Source organism: Acomys minous (assembly GCF_964271855.1).
Source record: "Acomys minous genome assembly, chromosome: 10".
Taxonomy (NCBI): Eukaryota; Metazoa; Chordata; class Mammalia; order Rodentia; family Muridae; genus Acomys; species Acomys minous.
The window spans coordinates 111,158,038-111,174,471 of record NC_140491.1 but is presented as its reverse complement, the minus strand read 5'-3'; the positions used below and the strand labels follow the sequence as shown (position 1 = coordinate 111,174,471).

The 16,434-nt window shown below is 41.9% G+C and overlaps 1 protein-coding gene across 2 annotated transcripts; it reads left to right on the top strand.

Annotated features, from left to right (window-relative positions):
- Window positions 1-5,909: 5,909 nt before the first annotated feature.
- LOC311607940 (cytochrome c, testis-specific) lies at window positions 5,910-14,788 on the top strand. Of its 2 annotated transcripts, none has more exons than XM_084800169.1 (3): window positions 5,910-6,059; window positions 12,091-12,277; window positions 14,523-14,788. In XM_084800169.1, exons 2-3 carry the CDS (start codon window positions 12,109-12,111, stop codon window positions 14,669-14,671), a joined length of 318 nt encoding a protein of 105 aa, XP_084656295.1. In that variant the 5' UTR covers window positions 5,910-6,059; window positions 12,091-12,108; the 3' UTR covers window positions 14,672-14,788. The 2 variants fall into 2 exon arrangements, with proteins under 2 accessions (XP_084656295.1, XP_084656294.1); XM_084800168.1 differs by having other exon boundaries at window positions 5,924-6,059; window positions 12,053-12,277.
- Window positions 14,789-16,434: the final 1,646 nt, after the last annotated feature.

Here is a 16,434-nt window from a genome sequence, read left to right as displayed (position 1 = left end):
GGCATCTATAAAGTCAACCGCATCCATATTTATTTTACATCAACCATGTGCCAAGACCTAGAGACTCCATGATGCAACAAAACTCATCTTGTCACTGAATCCTATAAACTTCTTGCGTAGTTCCAGTTCAGGATTTCTCAACTATAGAGTAGAACTAACCCTGCATATTAAATGGGGTAGTTGTCAGGCATAATTAGTGATGTCATCCATTTATTCAATTAACTTTATTTTTTTCTGGAGATTTGTATTTATTTTTATTTTATGTGTATGAGTGTTTTGCCTGAATGTACCATCTGTGTGCCACATAGTACAACACCCGTGGGGGTCAGAAGAGGCCATTGGACCACCAGGAATGTAAGTTACTAAGGGTTGTGAGCTGCCATTGTGTCTGTTGGGAATGGAACCTAAGTCCTCTGGAAGAGCAACTAGTGCTGTTGACCACTAGGTCATCTCTCCAGCCCCTTGACGCTTTAAATCTTCTTTGCCTCTGCTTCCCAAATGCTGAGTTTACAGATGTATGCCGTCATGCTTGGTCACTAACATTTTTGACTTTTTTATTTTTATTTATTTATTTACTTATTTTTCAAGACAGGGTTTCTCTATGTGTCTGTGGTTGTTCTGGGTTATAGACCAGGCTGGCCTCAAACTCGCAAGAGTTCTGCCTGCCTTTGCCTCCCTGAGTGCTGGGATTACAGGTGTGTGCCACCATGCCCGGCTGCTTTTGACTTTTAATTATGTATTGAATGTTGTACTAGGCAGGAGAGATAAAGCAGCATACAAAATGTCACTCTTCCTATTATGAAGTTAACAGTTTAGCCTTGTGTAGTTAATGATGATACAGAGGGAATAATTCAGGAACCAAATGAAATAACATGTGTACAAAGACACAGGAGATGTTAATTTTCTAGTTCCCTTTGACTACAGTGACCAGAGCCAACTTGGATATTGTGTAACTGATGGTCTCTAAGAGTCAGGAATTACAGATGTTATAATGATTTGACACAGGGGTTACAATAGTTTCCTCTTGTATTACAACTGTATCTGTAGAAGGAGTGTTTTGTTTACTTTCAGCTTAGAAAGAACAGGAAGTAACTTGTCGTAGTTCCCACTTTTTCTTGAAGTGGGAAGACCAGTCAAGGCAAATGACAATAATGTGATCATGTTTTTAATGTGAGGAAATGCAAACATTATGAGTAAAAATAATTTGCGCACCAGCGCCATCTAGTGGGCAACAGCTTTCTTACGCTGAAGTGGTTGTGAAAGAAGAGTACATACTGTTAATCTTTAAAACTTAAAGTTTATATTATTTCCTTAAAGAAAAGTACAGGAAAGGTATTTTTCCTTATTGCCCAAACACGTGAAGCATATTTGAGGAAAGTAAGATGCACATATTTACATTACTAAAATATAAGCGTCCTTCTTTCATGTGGTTTACTTATTTTGAACAAATTTATTGAGCTGTGATCCTAAATTCACTTATTTGAATGGTTCTGTTAGGCATGTTTTACTATATTCATCATGTTTTTCCTGTTTTTCTCTAAACTTGATTGTTTTCTCTTCTTCGAATTTTGGAACCAATAACAATAACCAATAACTGAGTACCAGTAGGGCAGTGACGGAAATTTTTTTCTTGTTCAATATATAAGAAACGGGAAACAGACTTGCATATCAACCGTTCAACCCAGGGGGCTCAGGGAGTTGTGGATATAGAAGAAAAGACGTGGCAGAGGAATAGGTTTTAGTTTCCTTCTTTTTCTCTTTCATTATTGGGCATTGATCTAGGATCCTGCTTGTTCTAGGCTTTACCACAGAGACGTGTCTCCATTTTACACAGAAGGCTAAGCCTATGAACAGGGGGAATATTCATGTCCTTTTATGGAAATAAGTGGGGATATTTTTCCCTTAGTGTAGCTTATGCCAGGCACCTCCATGTCAGTTGCCAACTGCCCCAGCCCTCAAGTGTTTCCTTGAGCAGGTGGGTTTATAATGAAGTTGAAATTTGTCTGGTACTCCTTCGCCTATCTTAGAGGCAAACAGTTTCTTCCAGCTCCCTTACTAGCCTTATCTTGTCTTCAAAGACAAGGTGAAAGTGAGGTAGAAAGCCGGGTAGTTCATCCAGGAGGACTCAGGTTATGCAAGAGTCATTGCACTCAGTGTGGAGCACCTCAGCCCTCTGTAATGACATGATAGCAGGCTTTTTTTTTTTTCAGGGAGAAAAGATTCATTTTTACGCACTTCTTCAGAGGGTTCAATCCCTAGTCTGCTGCAGAAAGGATACTAAACCCCAGAGGGCTTCTCTACCCCAGTAAGTTCCCAAATACTTGAGCCAGAGACCTTTTAGACTTATTAAAGCTTTAAAGCACCACAACTGGGCAGATATCAACCCCCTAAGCTACTTTGCTATTTCCAGCTACGCACCCCAAGTTACTTGTCATAATTGTTCCTGCCTGGGCTGCTTCTGTTCCATCAGGCCACGTGCTCACGGTCCATTCTGCCCTGTGGAGACTTCCCCCCCCCCCCCGACCCCCTCTCTGGCTTCCTCTCCTGCCTCATGGTCCCCATCTGACCCAAAGTCGGGGAATCTAAGCTCCGCCTACTTCCCTTCTGCCCAGTTACAGGTTTCTAGCTATTTTATTAACCAACCAACTTTTCAACTGGGGAGCAAGGTTTACACACCATCACCTGGTGTGCGTGAGAATATGTTCCTATGGATCTTGGGTGCCAGTGCTTAGCGCTTGAATACATAGCAGCAGATGAGGCCCCAGCACCTGTCCTTAGCTTTGCTGATGTTGGACTGGTGTAAGGCAGAGCAACATGGCAGGTGCACATGGCAGAGACATCTCACCTCTTGGAAGTAGGGAAAAGGGACCTAGGCACCAGGTATGAACTGGGAAGGGCATGCCTTTAATGACCTACTCCCCATCCCCCCAGCTAGGCTCTGCTTCCTAGAGTTTCTGTCCCCCCGGATTGTGCCAAGCATCCAGTACATGAGCCAGTGGGGTTCAAAGCACAGCACTGCCCTCCTTGCACCCAAAGGCTTATGCCCATCTCATAATGCAAAATGCATTATGTCCAAGAGTTTCCAAAGGCATAAACTCAGCATTAGGAAGGTTAAGGAACATTGCATTAAGACATTTCCCCCTTGTATTGTTGTTTGTAATACAAAGCATTTAGCTTTAAAAGAAAAATGGCACTAAGCTGTTCAGAAACTATTGCCTTCCTCAGCCTTAGCCTTACCCGTATCAAATGGTAAAGTTTTCAGTCGTTCTAGCCTGAGTTTTGCTTCAGATTATCATTGTAAAACCTGCCTCAGCAAGAATGCCCTGCTGTCTTGGAATTTCCTCTGCCAAACGAGTTACGTCATTACTTACATTTTAAAGAAGGCTTTATTTATTTTTATTTTATGTGTATTGATAGTTTTGCCTGCATGGTTGTGTGCCAGGTGCATGCAGTACTCATGGAGGCCAGAAGAGGGCATCAGATCCCCTGGAAACTGGAGTTAATAGACAGTTGCTAGCTCCTTATGGGCACCTGGGAGTCTTAAAACTGGGTCTGCTTACAGAATTCTAGATTTCTCTAGCCTTCTTCGTCATATTTCTCTCACTAAGCAATTCCAGAGCTTTGAGAATCATTTCACTAGACTCACAGCATCACTCCTTTTCTCCGCTACTCGTTTTCTGCATCAGTCAGACATTTCATTGCCGTGACAAAATGCCTGACAGAAACTAATGAATAAAAGGTTTTGTTTGTTTGTTCGTTTTTATCGTATGATTTCAATTATGGTTCCTGGAGTCCTTGAATTTTCTAGGCCTGTGATGAGGAAGAACATCGTGGTAATGGGGATATGTCAGACAGGAAATAACTATTGCATTTCAAAATTACACCCCATCTTTGAACATGAATTACATGTAACTCAGACATTCGGGGGTTCTTGGGGGCCAGAAGTTATTAGCTTTGTAACAATCAACAGTGTGCTGGGAATCTGCAGAGTAAAATTTTTTCTCAAGACCTCAAAATGTGTAGAGCCTACAGTTATGTGTTGTAGCCGCTCTTTGGTGTTTATCCCAAGATCTTGGGAATTTCTCCTTCTAAAATTAGAATAAGGTGCTGAGAATGTAGCTGCTTTTTTACAGTCTGATTAGCATGTGAAAGGCCTCAGGTTTAACCCCCAGCTCTAAACAAAAGAGAGAGACCATGACAGATTCATCGAGGAGGTCAGATTGTCACTTGCTTTTGAAATGCAAAGGAGAAATAATAAACGTTATCGGTTTCCCAAAGTACCTCAAACTGTAAGTACAATAAAGCTTATTTGCCCGATGTATTAATCTTCAAACATGTTAATAAGCATTTTTACACTATATGAAAACTCTCAAGGCTTCTATTACTGGCATTTATTCATGACCAGGTGGCGAGGTTTACACTGTCTTACATGACTATGGTCCAGAGCCTCCCTTTGCTTTATGGGTGAGCTGCTGGCTGAGGGGAGTGAATACAATCCCTTAGTGTAGCTTGTGACACACACACACATGAATCCATGCCTTTTAGTTTGAAGATATTTACTCCTGGTCCTCATTGCCCTCCCCCCCCTCATTAAGCCCCTTTGATTCAATTAGATGGGCACTTTTAAAATGTGTAGACTGTAGGACAAAGCCCACAGGTACCATTTAGAGTGATTTCACCCCATCATTGGTGGCTGTGGCTATTCAAATTAAAATGCATTTGCTTAAAATTAAGAGTGGTTGAAATAGCTACAAATTGAGTTCCTCAGTCTAATTAGACACATTCCCAGTCATCAGAAGCTGTCTGTACTTCCTAACAACGGCCACATGGAATATTCCTACAACAGCACAGCGGTCCATTGGACAACGCTGCTCTAGAGAATAAAAAGTTTGCAGCAATCCTTGCATTCACACAGTCTACATGTACTAATGCACACACTTTTCACTATTGCATTCCCATGAGCTTTGATTATTCAACAATTTAGAAAATTAGTTTTGTATTCCCCCACCCCTTGTCCCCCAGAGACAGGATTTCTCTCTGTAGTCTTGACTGTCCTGGAACTCACTCTGTAGACCAGGTTGGCCTCGGATGCAGAGAGCCACCTGCATCTGTCTCCCAAGTGCTGGCATTAAAGGCCGCCCTGTGTCACCACTTCTCCACCCCAGACACGTCACTCATGGCTCATTGGGTGATGGGATTATGTGGCCACAAATAAGGCAGTCTCCTTATTTTTTCTAAACATAATGTTGACTTTCTTCCTTTAATCCTGTGTCTTTCATCTCAACCCTTCCTTCTCTGTCACCTTCCTTTATTTTTCCAGGAACTTTTGCTCTATTTCAGTTTCTTCTCTAGACCACTCTTGGCAGTTAGCACCTTGCAACTGTCCGTCAGTTCCTGCATTATTCTATTTTAATGTAGTTTATTGGCGATACTTTCCTTAACGCTTTGAAGACAAGGTCTCACTTTTTAGTAAGGCTGACCGATAACTCACGGTGATCCTCCTGCCTTAGTCTCCTGAGGGTAAGAGCACAGGAGTGTATCACTACATTGAGTTTATTTCGTAATAATTTAAGTTTGTTGTACTTTTAACCGCTTGCCACAGCCAGATTGTAACTCATGAACAGTTGGGAATGTAGGGCTCAATATTAGCACTTTTAGCGTAATAGACACACCACTTTGCTTAGAGTAAACATTTCATTAATAGGACTTGATTGTAGCCACCAACTGTTCTTGGACCATTCATGAAATAAAGTTGCTGCTCCACACAAGACTTTATACATACTGTTAAATACAGGTAGACAGTTTAGGTCTTTGCTTAGGTAAAGGGTAAACAAACACAAGCCCCGGACGGTTAGGCTTGAGGGACATGCAGCCTCTGCGAGAGTTGGGATTCCCGCGGGATCTTACAGCCAATCAGCAGCGAGGGTGGAGCCCACCATCAGCTGGTGCTCGATCCGGCCGGTAGTAGTTGCCCTTGGCCACAGGGGTGGCACCTTGAATCTTGGCTTCACTGCATCAGGGGACCAAGGGTGGCACCGGGCACCGCTGCTGTGATTGTGGTAGGTGCTGGTCGGCTGGGAGACAGCGGGCTGGCAGATTTGTCCTGTGAGCCCTGATGGTGGGAGGATGTAACGAAGGCCTAGTTAGTTGTACCCAGAGAGAAGCGTTCAACGGTCCCCAGCCCGGGGGCCGATGCTTCTGTTGTGAACAACAAAAGAATATATTCTTGATAGGACCTTCTGTAGTGTCCCCCTACCTGGGCGGTGACAATAACTTGGTAAAGATTTCCACTGATGTTGGCTAAAGGTTGGCGTTGATACGGAGGGCGGGGCATTTGGGAAGATAGCTTCTTGTTCCAGGTCACGTTTTCAAATATCGCTACTGCCCAGGGGGTGGCAGTACAGACGCCGCTGAAGGATTCGACAGTCACATTATCTCACTCAGGCACATGGGAAAAGTGGTTTCTCTTCTCCTCAACTGTCTAGTACTTATCCTTAAAATATTGTTGTGAGCTTCCTCTTCCTCATTCGTCATTTTACTTATTTGGACTTCGTAAAAATTTAGACGCTTTATTGGTGCCTTGGACTGTTCTCACCTTACCTTTGTGTTCATGAAAAGTTAGACGGTCCATAGTATATAGCAGTATTAAAAACTATATCCGGGCTGAAAAGTAGCAGAGGGCTTGTCTATAGTGTTTAATGCCCTTGGTTTGATCCCTGTTCCTGCTGAAATGCAAAACAAAATGCTGTTTTGCCAAATTTTAAAACATTATATATTTTTATTATTTAAAACTTTCTAAATTTAAATATATTTTAATCATATTTTTTCCCTCCTCCAAGTCCTTCCAGATCCTTTCCCTTCCCTACCCACCCGACTTTAAGTTCTTTCCCCCCAAAAAATACAACAACAAAATCCCCTGAACCAAGAAAACAAAATAAAATACCCCAAAATAACAAAACAAAAGCAGCAGCAGCTACAGCAGCAACAGCAAAACCCCACAGCAAACTGCAACCAAATAATAGCATACACACAGACACACACACAAAGTTGTGGAGTGTAGTATATATTGGCCTGTTGATATCACCCAGTCTTCTTGAACTACAAAACAATTAAAGCATATGTGATGTGTTAGTTGCTGTATTCAACAGAGTGCCCTAAGGGAGTCACACTTGGAGGGTTAGAGATTTCATGCTGCCCGTCCCTTTATTTTTCTCCTCTACTCATCACTTGTGACCTGAAGTAGGTCAGTTTCCATGTGTCTTGTCTGTTCATATGTAAGAATACACAAATCAGCACCTCTCAGAGCTGCTGTGAAGGGTCAGTGTGCTAATGCTACACAAATGGCTTAGAGCTCAGGCATACAAATGTCTCTTACTCTTGCTGTTCACTAGTATCGAGATTATTTCAGAATAGTCATTCTTGAAGTACACAGCCCACCCTTTTGCCTAGTTCTTCTTACATACTAAGTACTGGTAAATGCCACCTGTGGCCATGTGGGCCTCCTATAACCTCCACACCTGGAAGGCAGGCGGACTGGGGGTTTGAAGGCAGCCAGCACGAGCTACACTGTGAATTCAAGGTCACATAAGATGGACTACATAAAAAGACCCTGTCTCAAGGGCTAATATCCAAAATATATAAAGAACACAAGAAATTAAATGCCACCAAACTAAATAATCCAATTAGAAAATGGGGTACAGAGCTAAACAGAGAATTCCCAACAGAGGAATATTGAATGGCTGAGAAACACTCAAAGAACTGCTCAACGTCCCTAGTCATCAGGGAAATGCAAATCAAAATGACTCAGATTCCAACCTACACCTATCAGAATGGCTAAGATCAAACACTTAAGTGACAGCACATGCTGGCGAGGATGTGGAGAAAGGGGAACACCCCTCCATTGCTGGTGTGAGTGCAAATTTCTACAACCAGTTTGGAAATCAGTCTGGTGCTTTCTCAGAAAATTTGGGAATAGTGCTGCCTCAAGACCCAGTTATACCACTCCTGGGCATACACCTAAAAGATGCTTTACCATACAACAAGGGCGTTTGCCCAACTATGTTCATAGCAGCTTTATTCGTAATTGCCAGACTCTGGAAACAACCTAGATGTCCCTCAACTGCAAGATGGGTAAAGAAACTGTGGTACATTTACACCATGGAATACTACTCAGCCATTAAAAACAAGAAAATCTTGAAATTTGCAGGCAAACGGATGGAACTAGAAATGATCATCCTGAGTGAGGTAACCCAGACCCAGAAGGACATGCATGGTATATGCTCACTTATAAGTGGATACTAGCCCAACATAGATGTCCTCTGAGAGACGCCACCCAGCTGGAGATCAGCACAGAGCACAGAGAGTTGTATGGAAGAGTGGGGAGATGGAAGGACCCGGATAGGTCAGGAGTTCCACAAGGAGACCATCAGGGTCCTTGGATCTGGACCCAGGGGACCTTCACAAACTGATGCGCCAACCAAGGACAAAGCATGCAGAGAACCTAGACTCCTTGTTAAGATGTAGCCATTGGGCAGCTCATTCTCTGTGTTGTGTGTGTGGGACTGCCTCTGACATGCTTTGATCACTTCCCATTGGCAGGGCGGCCTTCAGGGCGGGCTCAGAGGAAAGGGATGCATACTATCTTGGGGAGACCTGATAGGCTGTGGTCAGATGGTGGGGGAGGAGTCTCCCTCCCCGTCAGAGTTCTAGGGGAGGGGACTAGGACAGAAGAGGAAGGGAGGGTGGGAATGGGAAGATATGAGTGAGGGGGTAACGATACGGATGTAATGTGAAAATTAAAATAAATTTGAAAAGACCCTGTCCTTTTTGTTTTGTTTTTTGAAACAGGGTTTCTCTGTGTAGCCTTGACTGTCCTGTACTTGCTTTGTAGACCAGGCTGGCCTTGACCTCACAGCGATCCACCTGCCTCTGCCTCCCAAGTGCTGGGACTAAAAGCGAACGCCACCATGCCCGGCTTGAAAAGACCCTGTCTTAAACAAAGAAAAGAACAATAAATAAATATGTTGTAGGATATTCAATCCCAGTTTAATCCCTGAGATTGTGAAGTGTAAAAACCTGCCTTTGATTCCATTGTGATCCCTGAGATTGTGAACTGTAAAAAATCTGTCTTTTGTTTAGTGTTGTTGATCCCTAACACACACCTTTACCCATGATTTAACAAAGTTAACCGTAGGTCGAGAGGCGGAGCAAGGAGTTGAGGGGTATTTAGGACAGCACGCAGACGTGGAAGGGCTCGTTAGCTCTTCGCTCTTTTCCTCTTAGTTCTCAGCTCTCCAGCTCTTGAGCTCTTCAGCTCCTTGGCCTTTGGTTTTTCGGGCTTTGAGCTAGCAAGCCTTTGGCCTTGGGTTTTTTGACCTTATCTTCTTGGTCAGTCAGCTGAGCCTTTTGGCCTTTTCCATTGGGGCCTGAGCTGAGCAGGAAGGTCAGCTGGGTGCTTTCTCTGCCTCTCTGAGCTAGCAGGTTTTTCACTACAGTATCTGGTTCCTGAGTCTTTACTTGGAAAACAGAACGATGTGGGAGTTTCAATTAAAACAACATACATAAATACTGGGAGAGGATCAAATAGTTTCATGACAAGTCAATTTCCTTCCTGTCGTTGCTGAATCTGTTGGTTTTATTTGCCTGGAACTGAGCCCTCAGTGTCTGCTCCAACAATAATCTTCCACAATTAAAGACAGTGACAGTAAAGTTGTGACTAACACTGGTGGTTTGAACACAGAACATAGATTTTTTTGGTGAGTGACTTTGATGTAAAAATCTGTAGCTTATAAGTAAAGTTTTATAAGTTACTAGTAACATTTAATTGGCACAAAAATCAAATGGCCTTATATACACGGGAGTAAAGATTCTCTCTTTAGTACTTAGATGGTGTTTTGCTCTTATATGATACAGACTTTACAGTTATATGTATTTTACAAATTTCCATAATTTTTGTGGATGAATTTATCTGCTTTATGGCTTTAAGCAAAGACCCACTGAATTTTGAAAATATTTGGATAACTAACAGAGCATATACATGTAGGAATTAAATGCAATGTTTTGATTACTCTTTGGAATTCTGTCACTCTCTCTTCCATAAAGTAAATTTTTTATCCTGATTTTTATCAGACCTTATCAGTGAATACTAAATCACTTGTTTTTAAGAGCTGCACACTAAAGCCTGCCTTCTTCTTTAATGTGGTTTAATAATACTTATTGGCTCCTGATGAGATTTTTTTTTTAAAAAATAGGAAACTGCTGGTTTCACCTTTATGTAATAACTTTCATTATTCAATACTGTATAGTTCAACTTTGTGAGCTTAATTAATATAAATATTTTCTGTTTCTTAGGATTGTGTAAATAAGTATATTCTTGGGACTATACTGTGAAAGAATTTCATAATTTTAGTACTAGTAATTTGCTATGTTTAAATCTGTCTTAATCACAGACTCTCCTCTACTCATTCTTCACAGAACACAGTGTAGGGAAACATCCCAGGTAGGCGAGACATTATCATGTCAGATATCAGTGTGCTCTACGTGTGTGTGTGTGTCCCTGCACAAATATGCGTGCATGTCTGCATGAGAGTGTATGTGTACATGCCTGTATGTGTCTGCATAAATATGTGTGCATGTCTATGTGTGTGTGTGAGAGAGAGGGGGTGGTGGGGGGGGGAGTTTTGCATGCATATATATGGTTGAGCATGTGTATGCTGGAATACGTGGTTGCCAGAGGAAGATGTTGGGATGTCTTCCTCTGTGATTTCTCCATCTTACCTAGAGACAATATCTCTCATCTGAGCCCAGAGCCCTGTCTGCTGGGTTGCCAGAGCTCTCACCATCCGTCTGTCTCCATTCTCACAGCAGCGGGGTTAAAGTCATGTTCCGCCATGCTGGGCTTTCACATGGGTGCTGGGGACTCAGCTCACTTTATCTGCTGAGTCATCTTCCCAGCCCTCAACATTCAGTCTATGATGTTGAAATTATGCTTTTCATGTCATTTGGGATGCAGGAAGTATTTGTCTGGTTACCCATCTCACTTTTTGGTAATCGCTGAAGTACCTTGTTTAGAATCTCACTTATCTCTCACGGCACAAGAGCTTCCCTCACTTAACATCATAGATTTTATGCTACATTAATATCATACAGTAATTATGTACGAATGTGGCCTGAGCTCAGGAATGTTATTTTTTTTATTACTTTAAAGTATTTTTTGGCCTAATCTGGTAGACTGGTTTACAGATAAGAGTGAAAAGTAAATATGAGAACACTTTCACATGTTTCTGAAAGGGACCCCACTTTGTTCTGTTATGATTTTAATCTCCTGTGCGTGTCTGCTGTGATGAGTGTGTAAGGCACATGATGTTTAGATTTTAATCTCCTATGTGTGTCTGCTGTGATGAGTGTGTAAGGTACATGGTGCTATGATTTTAATCTGTGCGTGTCTGCTGTAATGAGCGTGCAAGGTACATGATGTTATGATTTTAATCTCCTGTGCATGTCTGCTGTGATGAGTGTTGTTATGATTTTAATCTCCTGTGCATGTCTGCTGTGACAAGTGTGTAAGGCACACGCTGTTTACCTCTCATGGCTGGTCTGTTCTTTTAAGTAAAGGGACCGCCATGTTTCAATTTTTGCGCATGTATTTAAATTAATATAATTTTTTCCAAGGCTGAGGTAAAGCCAGGTTTATATCAATAGGAGTTTATGAAGAAGCTATGACTAGAAATCTAAAATAAATTTGATTGGGTGGGTGTGGTAAAACACACTTCTAATCCAGGAAACAGATGCAGGTGCATCATTGTGAGTTAGAGGCTAGCCTGTTCTACTTAGAGAGTTCCAGGCCAGCCAGGGCTACACAGCATGACCAAAACAACAGCAAAAGTCTGATAAGTGAGATGGTTACATGTCTGTAAATCTGGATGCTGTAATGCACCTGTGTTTTTCAGCACTCAGACATGTATGTGCAGTACATGTTATGTTTTTGCCTAATGTCATTAGCATTCACTTCAACCGAAGTAACGGGAGCCTTCTGTCTCTTATTTTTTTCCAGGTTTAAAATCTGATATTTCCTTTGCTCTGTGGTTTAAGGTCTCACTGCAGAACAAAATGGGAGATGCTGAAGCAGGCAAGAAGATCTTTATTCAGAAATGTGCTCAGTGCCACACAGTGGAAAAAGGTGGAAAACACAAGACAGGCCCAAATCTCTGGGGCCTTTTTGGCAGAAAGACGGGACAAGCACCGGGATTTTCTTACACTGATGCGAACAAGAACAAAGGTAAAGGCTAGACGCTGTGGATGTTGATCAGAGATCTTGTTTCAGAAAAGAATGTGCATGGTTTGGCATTCTGGTGTTTGCCTAGAAACAGACTGTGGTGCTTCTGCTAATTGAAATGCTGGCTTTTGTGCCGGATCTGGATTTAGATAACTCGTTATCCTTTCGATCAGAACAGTCTTTCATTGCATAAGTTTTTGTCTATGTAGATTGTTTTATATGTTACTTTTATCTTGAAAAAGTATGAGTTGGATCTAAAAGGAGACTATTTTTAATGAATGTCTTTTACAAGAGATTTATTTATTTATTTATTTATTTATTTATTTATTTATTTATTAAGTATACAATGTTCTGCCTGCAGGCCAGAAGAGGGCACCAGATCTCATTATAGTGGCTGTGAGCCACCATGTGTTTGCTGGAAATTGAACTCAGGACCTTGGGGGTGGGGCGGGGAAGCAGGTGGCACCCTTAACCGCTGAGCCATCACTCCAGGCCCCTAAAAAGAGGGCACAACCACAGTATTGATTGTATTAGTAATAGTGACTCTTAACAGGGTAAAGGAATATGTAGTTTGAAAACATATTTTACAATTTGTCAGTTATTTGCTGGTAGAAGGGAGTTAAGCAGTAACATGAGAAAGCATTTTAGAATTGTGATTAAAAACAGCTAGAAAAGACTGTACTCTCTTTGCAAATCAATTTGTTTCATGTGTATATTTCTGTGTGTACGTGCACATATATAAATATACTTAGATTAGCACAGTGAATGTTCTTAAAGGACAACTCTATTTTGAGCTTTGCTTGGTGGCCTAATGTCATACAGACCAGAATATCAGATCACTAGTGTTTGACAAGGGTCTCTGAGTATTGTCCAGGCAGACTTTGAACTCACTTGTAGCCCCAGCTCAGCCTCAAGTTCACCACGATCATCTTGCAAGTGCTGGGATTATGGGCATGTACTACACGCTGCTATTCTACATTGCCTTTTATTTTTTTTATTGGAGTGAAACTCTTATGACATTTAGTTAGTTATTTTAGAGTATGTGTTTATTAATGTTTAGAATTCATGATACTGTAAATCATCACTTTTCCCTGGTTTCAAGACTCACTCTCTCCCTCTCCCTCTCTCCCTCTCTGTCTCTCTGTCTCTCTCTCTTTCTCCCTCCCTCCCTCCCCCCTGTGTCTTTGTCTCTCCCTCTCTCTGTCTCTGTCTCTCTCCTTCCTCTCTCCCTCTCTCTGTCTTCCCCCCCACCCCCCCATCCCTCTCTCTCCCTCCCTCCTCTCTCTCTCTCCCTCCCTCCTCTCTCTCTCTCCCTCCCTCCTCTCTCTCTCTCCCTCCCTCCCCTCTGCCTCTCCCTCCGCCTCCTGAGTGAGTGTGCCCCTGTGCCTCACCTACGTCTGTTAGGTGACATCTCCTCACTCCCTTCTAGCTCTGTTCCTTGATGACCGCTAAACATCTCTGTGCCTCTTTGGATTTGCACATTGGTTGTTTCAGGTACAGGGAATCATGTAACACGCTACTGTGTGTGTCTGTGTGCCTTTACCTTGCATAATGCTTTCAAGGCCCATCAAAATTGTAGCAAGTGTCAGTACTTCACTAAAATTCTGATGGTGGCTCCAGCTGCACAGTTCCGATCTGCCCTTTTGTCGTGTGTGTGTGTGTGTGTGTGTGTGTGTGTGTGTGTTCACACATGCACATGTGCACAGGAACATACATGCCACAGTTTACACGTGGAGATGAGATGACAACTGTGGGGAGTTGGTCCTCTCCGTGTGTTTTGGGCTCTGGGAGTTGCACTCAGGTTGTTAGGCCTGCGTGCTGCTTTTACCCACTGGGCCATCTCCCTGTTCAGTGGTCCAAGTTTCTTGACTTCAGGTAGCCTTGCCGTGTTAGGGCAAGTTACTTTCTTATTTGGGCCATGATTTTGCCCATTTTCATGGATTACATGATACTGAGATCTTCTCTAGAGGGGACACTGATTCTGGGAGCAGGAGGCACTTCATAGGCACAGCATGTCTATGGGTTCATAGCTGGGTGGTCCTTAAGAGCACGTGACTATTGGATTTCTACAGAGAATCAAAGAAAAGCAATAGACCCTATTTCTGGAAATTTCTTACGGGTTAGACTATATTATTAGCTAAACTGTCTTCCCGCCGAGTGAACCTTTTGTTCATAGATATGATCACGTCACACAATGAGCCCTAAAAATGTAACTACAAAGACATAATACTTGTTTTTGACTTCATAGGTATTGTCTGGACAGAAGCAACTTTAATGGAATATTTGGAGAACCCGAAGAAATACATTCCGGGCACTAAAATGATCTTTGCTGGTATCAAAAAGAAGAGTGAGAGAGAAGATCTTATTAAGTATTTGAAACGGGCAACATCCTCGTGAGATAGTATTAGAGCTTCTAAACAGTTTCCAATGTTGTGTTTAATAAGAAGCATATCTGATTTTTCTTGGTCAGCCTGAACTACTTTCAGCAGTTCAAATAAAGGATGATAGTTCTGATCGTGTAGCGTCTACTCTTCAGCGATCCTGCGAGCGTCCACTTGCTTCAATCTAGCAACTAAGGAGATGTTAATCAGAATGAAGGGAGGGAGGGAAGCAAACAGATCTCTTGCTCCTTAGCCGTCTCTGCAAGCTCAAAATACTGTATAACCTTACAGGTACCACTGAGGGTGGAGGTGGTGTCTGTGTGATTCTCGGTAATTTAAATGTAGATGTAGCCGACTGGTGCTTTTCACTAAGCTGTGTTTCTCTTAATGTAACTTTAGGGGTAGGGAAGCAGGGAAAATCTAGTCAAACCTCAGGAGTGATTTGGGGGGAAAAAAAAGAACAAATTACTAATCCTGGGTAAATGAAACAAAACTAGATAGGAGAACATCATGGCTTATTTGATAAGCATAACTTAGAGCTTAGAACTGCCTTTTGTATTTGTGTCTTTAAGATCTCACCATGATCCTGAATAATACAAACTGACCTGCAGGCTCTTTTGAAGGAAAAGGAGTCGGGTTGCCCTAAATTCCCACCAGAAAGGTGGAAGGAACCTTATCTCAGAATACGTGAGAGTGAGGCAGGGTGGGGAGGCCCACCCAGGCCAGTGGAGGGCACAATCCTCTCTCTCTCTTTTTTTTCCTGTATAATTTGTTCTCTTTATTTCTAATACTAGCATACCAAAAGATATACAATGAAGTACAGAAATATTTTCTTAATGTTTCACCTACCCTGGTTACAAAAATCAGTCAAGTTGCTGTAAAAATTCATATATTTTTCATATATACATAAGTGAGACAGTATAGCAATGAAGTATTTTCTTATAAAGTCATAGAATACGATACGAAATAGTTTAAATATTACATAATAAATAATTCAGGAGAAGTATGATTAAATTATCATATATACCAATTATTCCTGTGTATTCATAGTACATATACCAAATACCTATGGAGCTTTGGTGCATTTTCTGAAGAGTTAATTCTTCATATTAAAAAATATTTGAAATTTCAATTATCAACACACACACACAAAGAAAGAAAGAAATTAGAGTAAAAGATAGCAAGTTGAATTACCTGTCTTCTTTAATGTTTCTAATGATCTTCTACCTACCCTGATTATAAAACCATGCAAAAATGTGTGATTTTGATTCAAGGATAGTGTGTGTTGACAATCCTCTCTGTAGTGAGGCTGCCCTGTACACTGCAGGGCTGTGATCCAAGTGAAGGAGTCTCAGGGAGGAGGGCAGAGGAGTAGTTAGGGGTCATGATGGGTAAGTAGAAGTCACTGTTACCTCGTTTACACTTGACACCATCACCCAGGACCTTGGGGGTGAACTTTATCTTCTACAACAATACCTAGAGTGTAGTTTGGGTCAGAAGCGGATCTTCTACTTCTACACCTGGTAACTTTTCACCTTCATCATCAGGTGGTGATCATGAGGTGAACCTAGTTAAAAAGGAACAAATTCTAGAAAGTTCCATTAAATTTGACAAGTGTCCAGGCTTACTCTTGTCATTCCTGACAAGCTGGAGAGAATAAGCTTCTCTGGAATGCCAGTGTCAGTATTATATGAAAACGTGTCTCTGGGGATCAGGATCAGCTTCAGGCAAGGACAAGCTTGTCACTCTTCCCCCTAAGGGCATCTTCTGAGGAGGGCA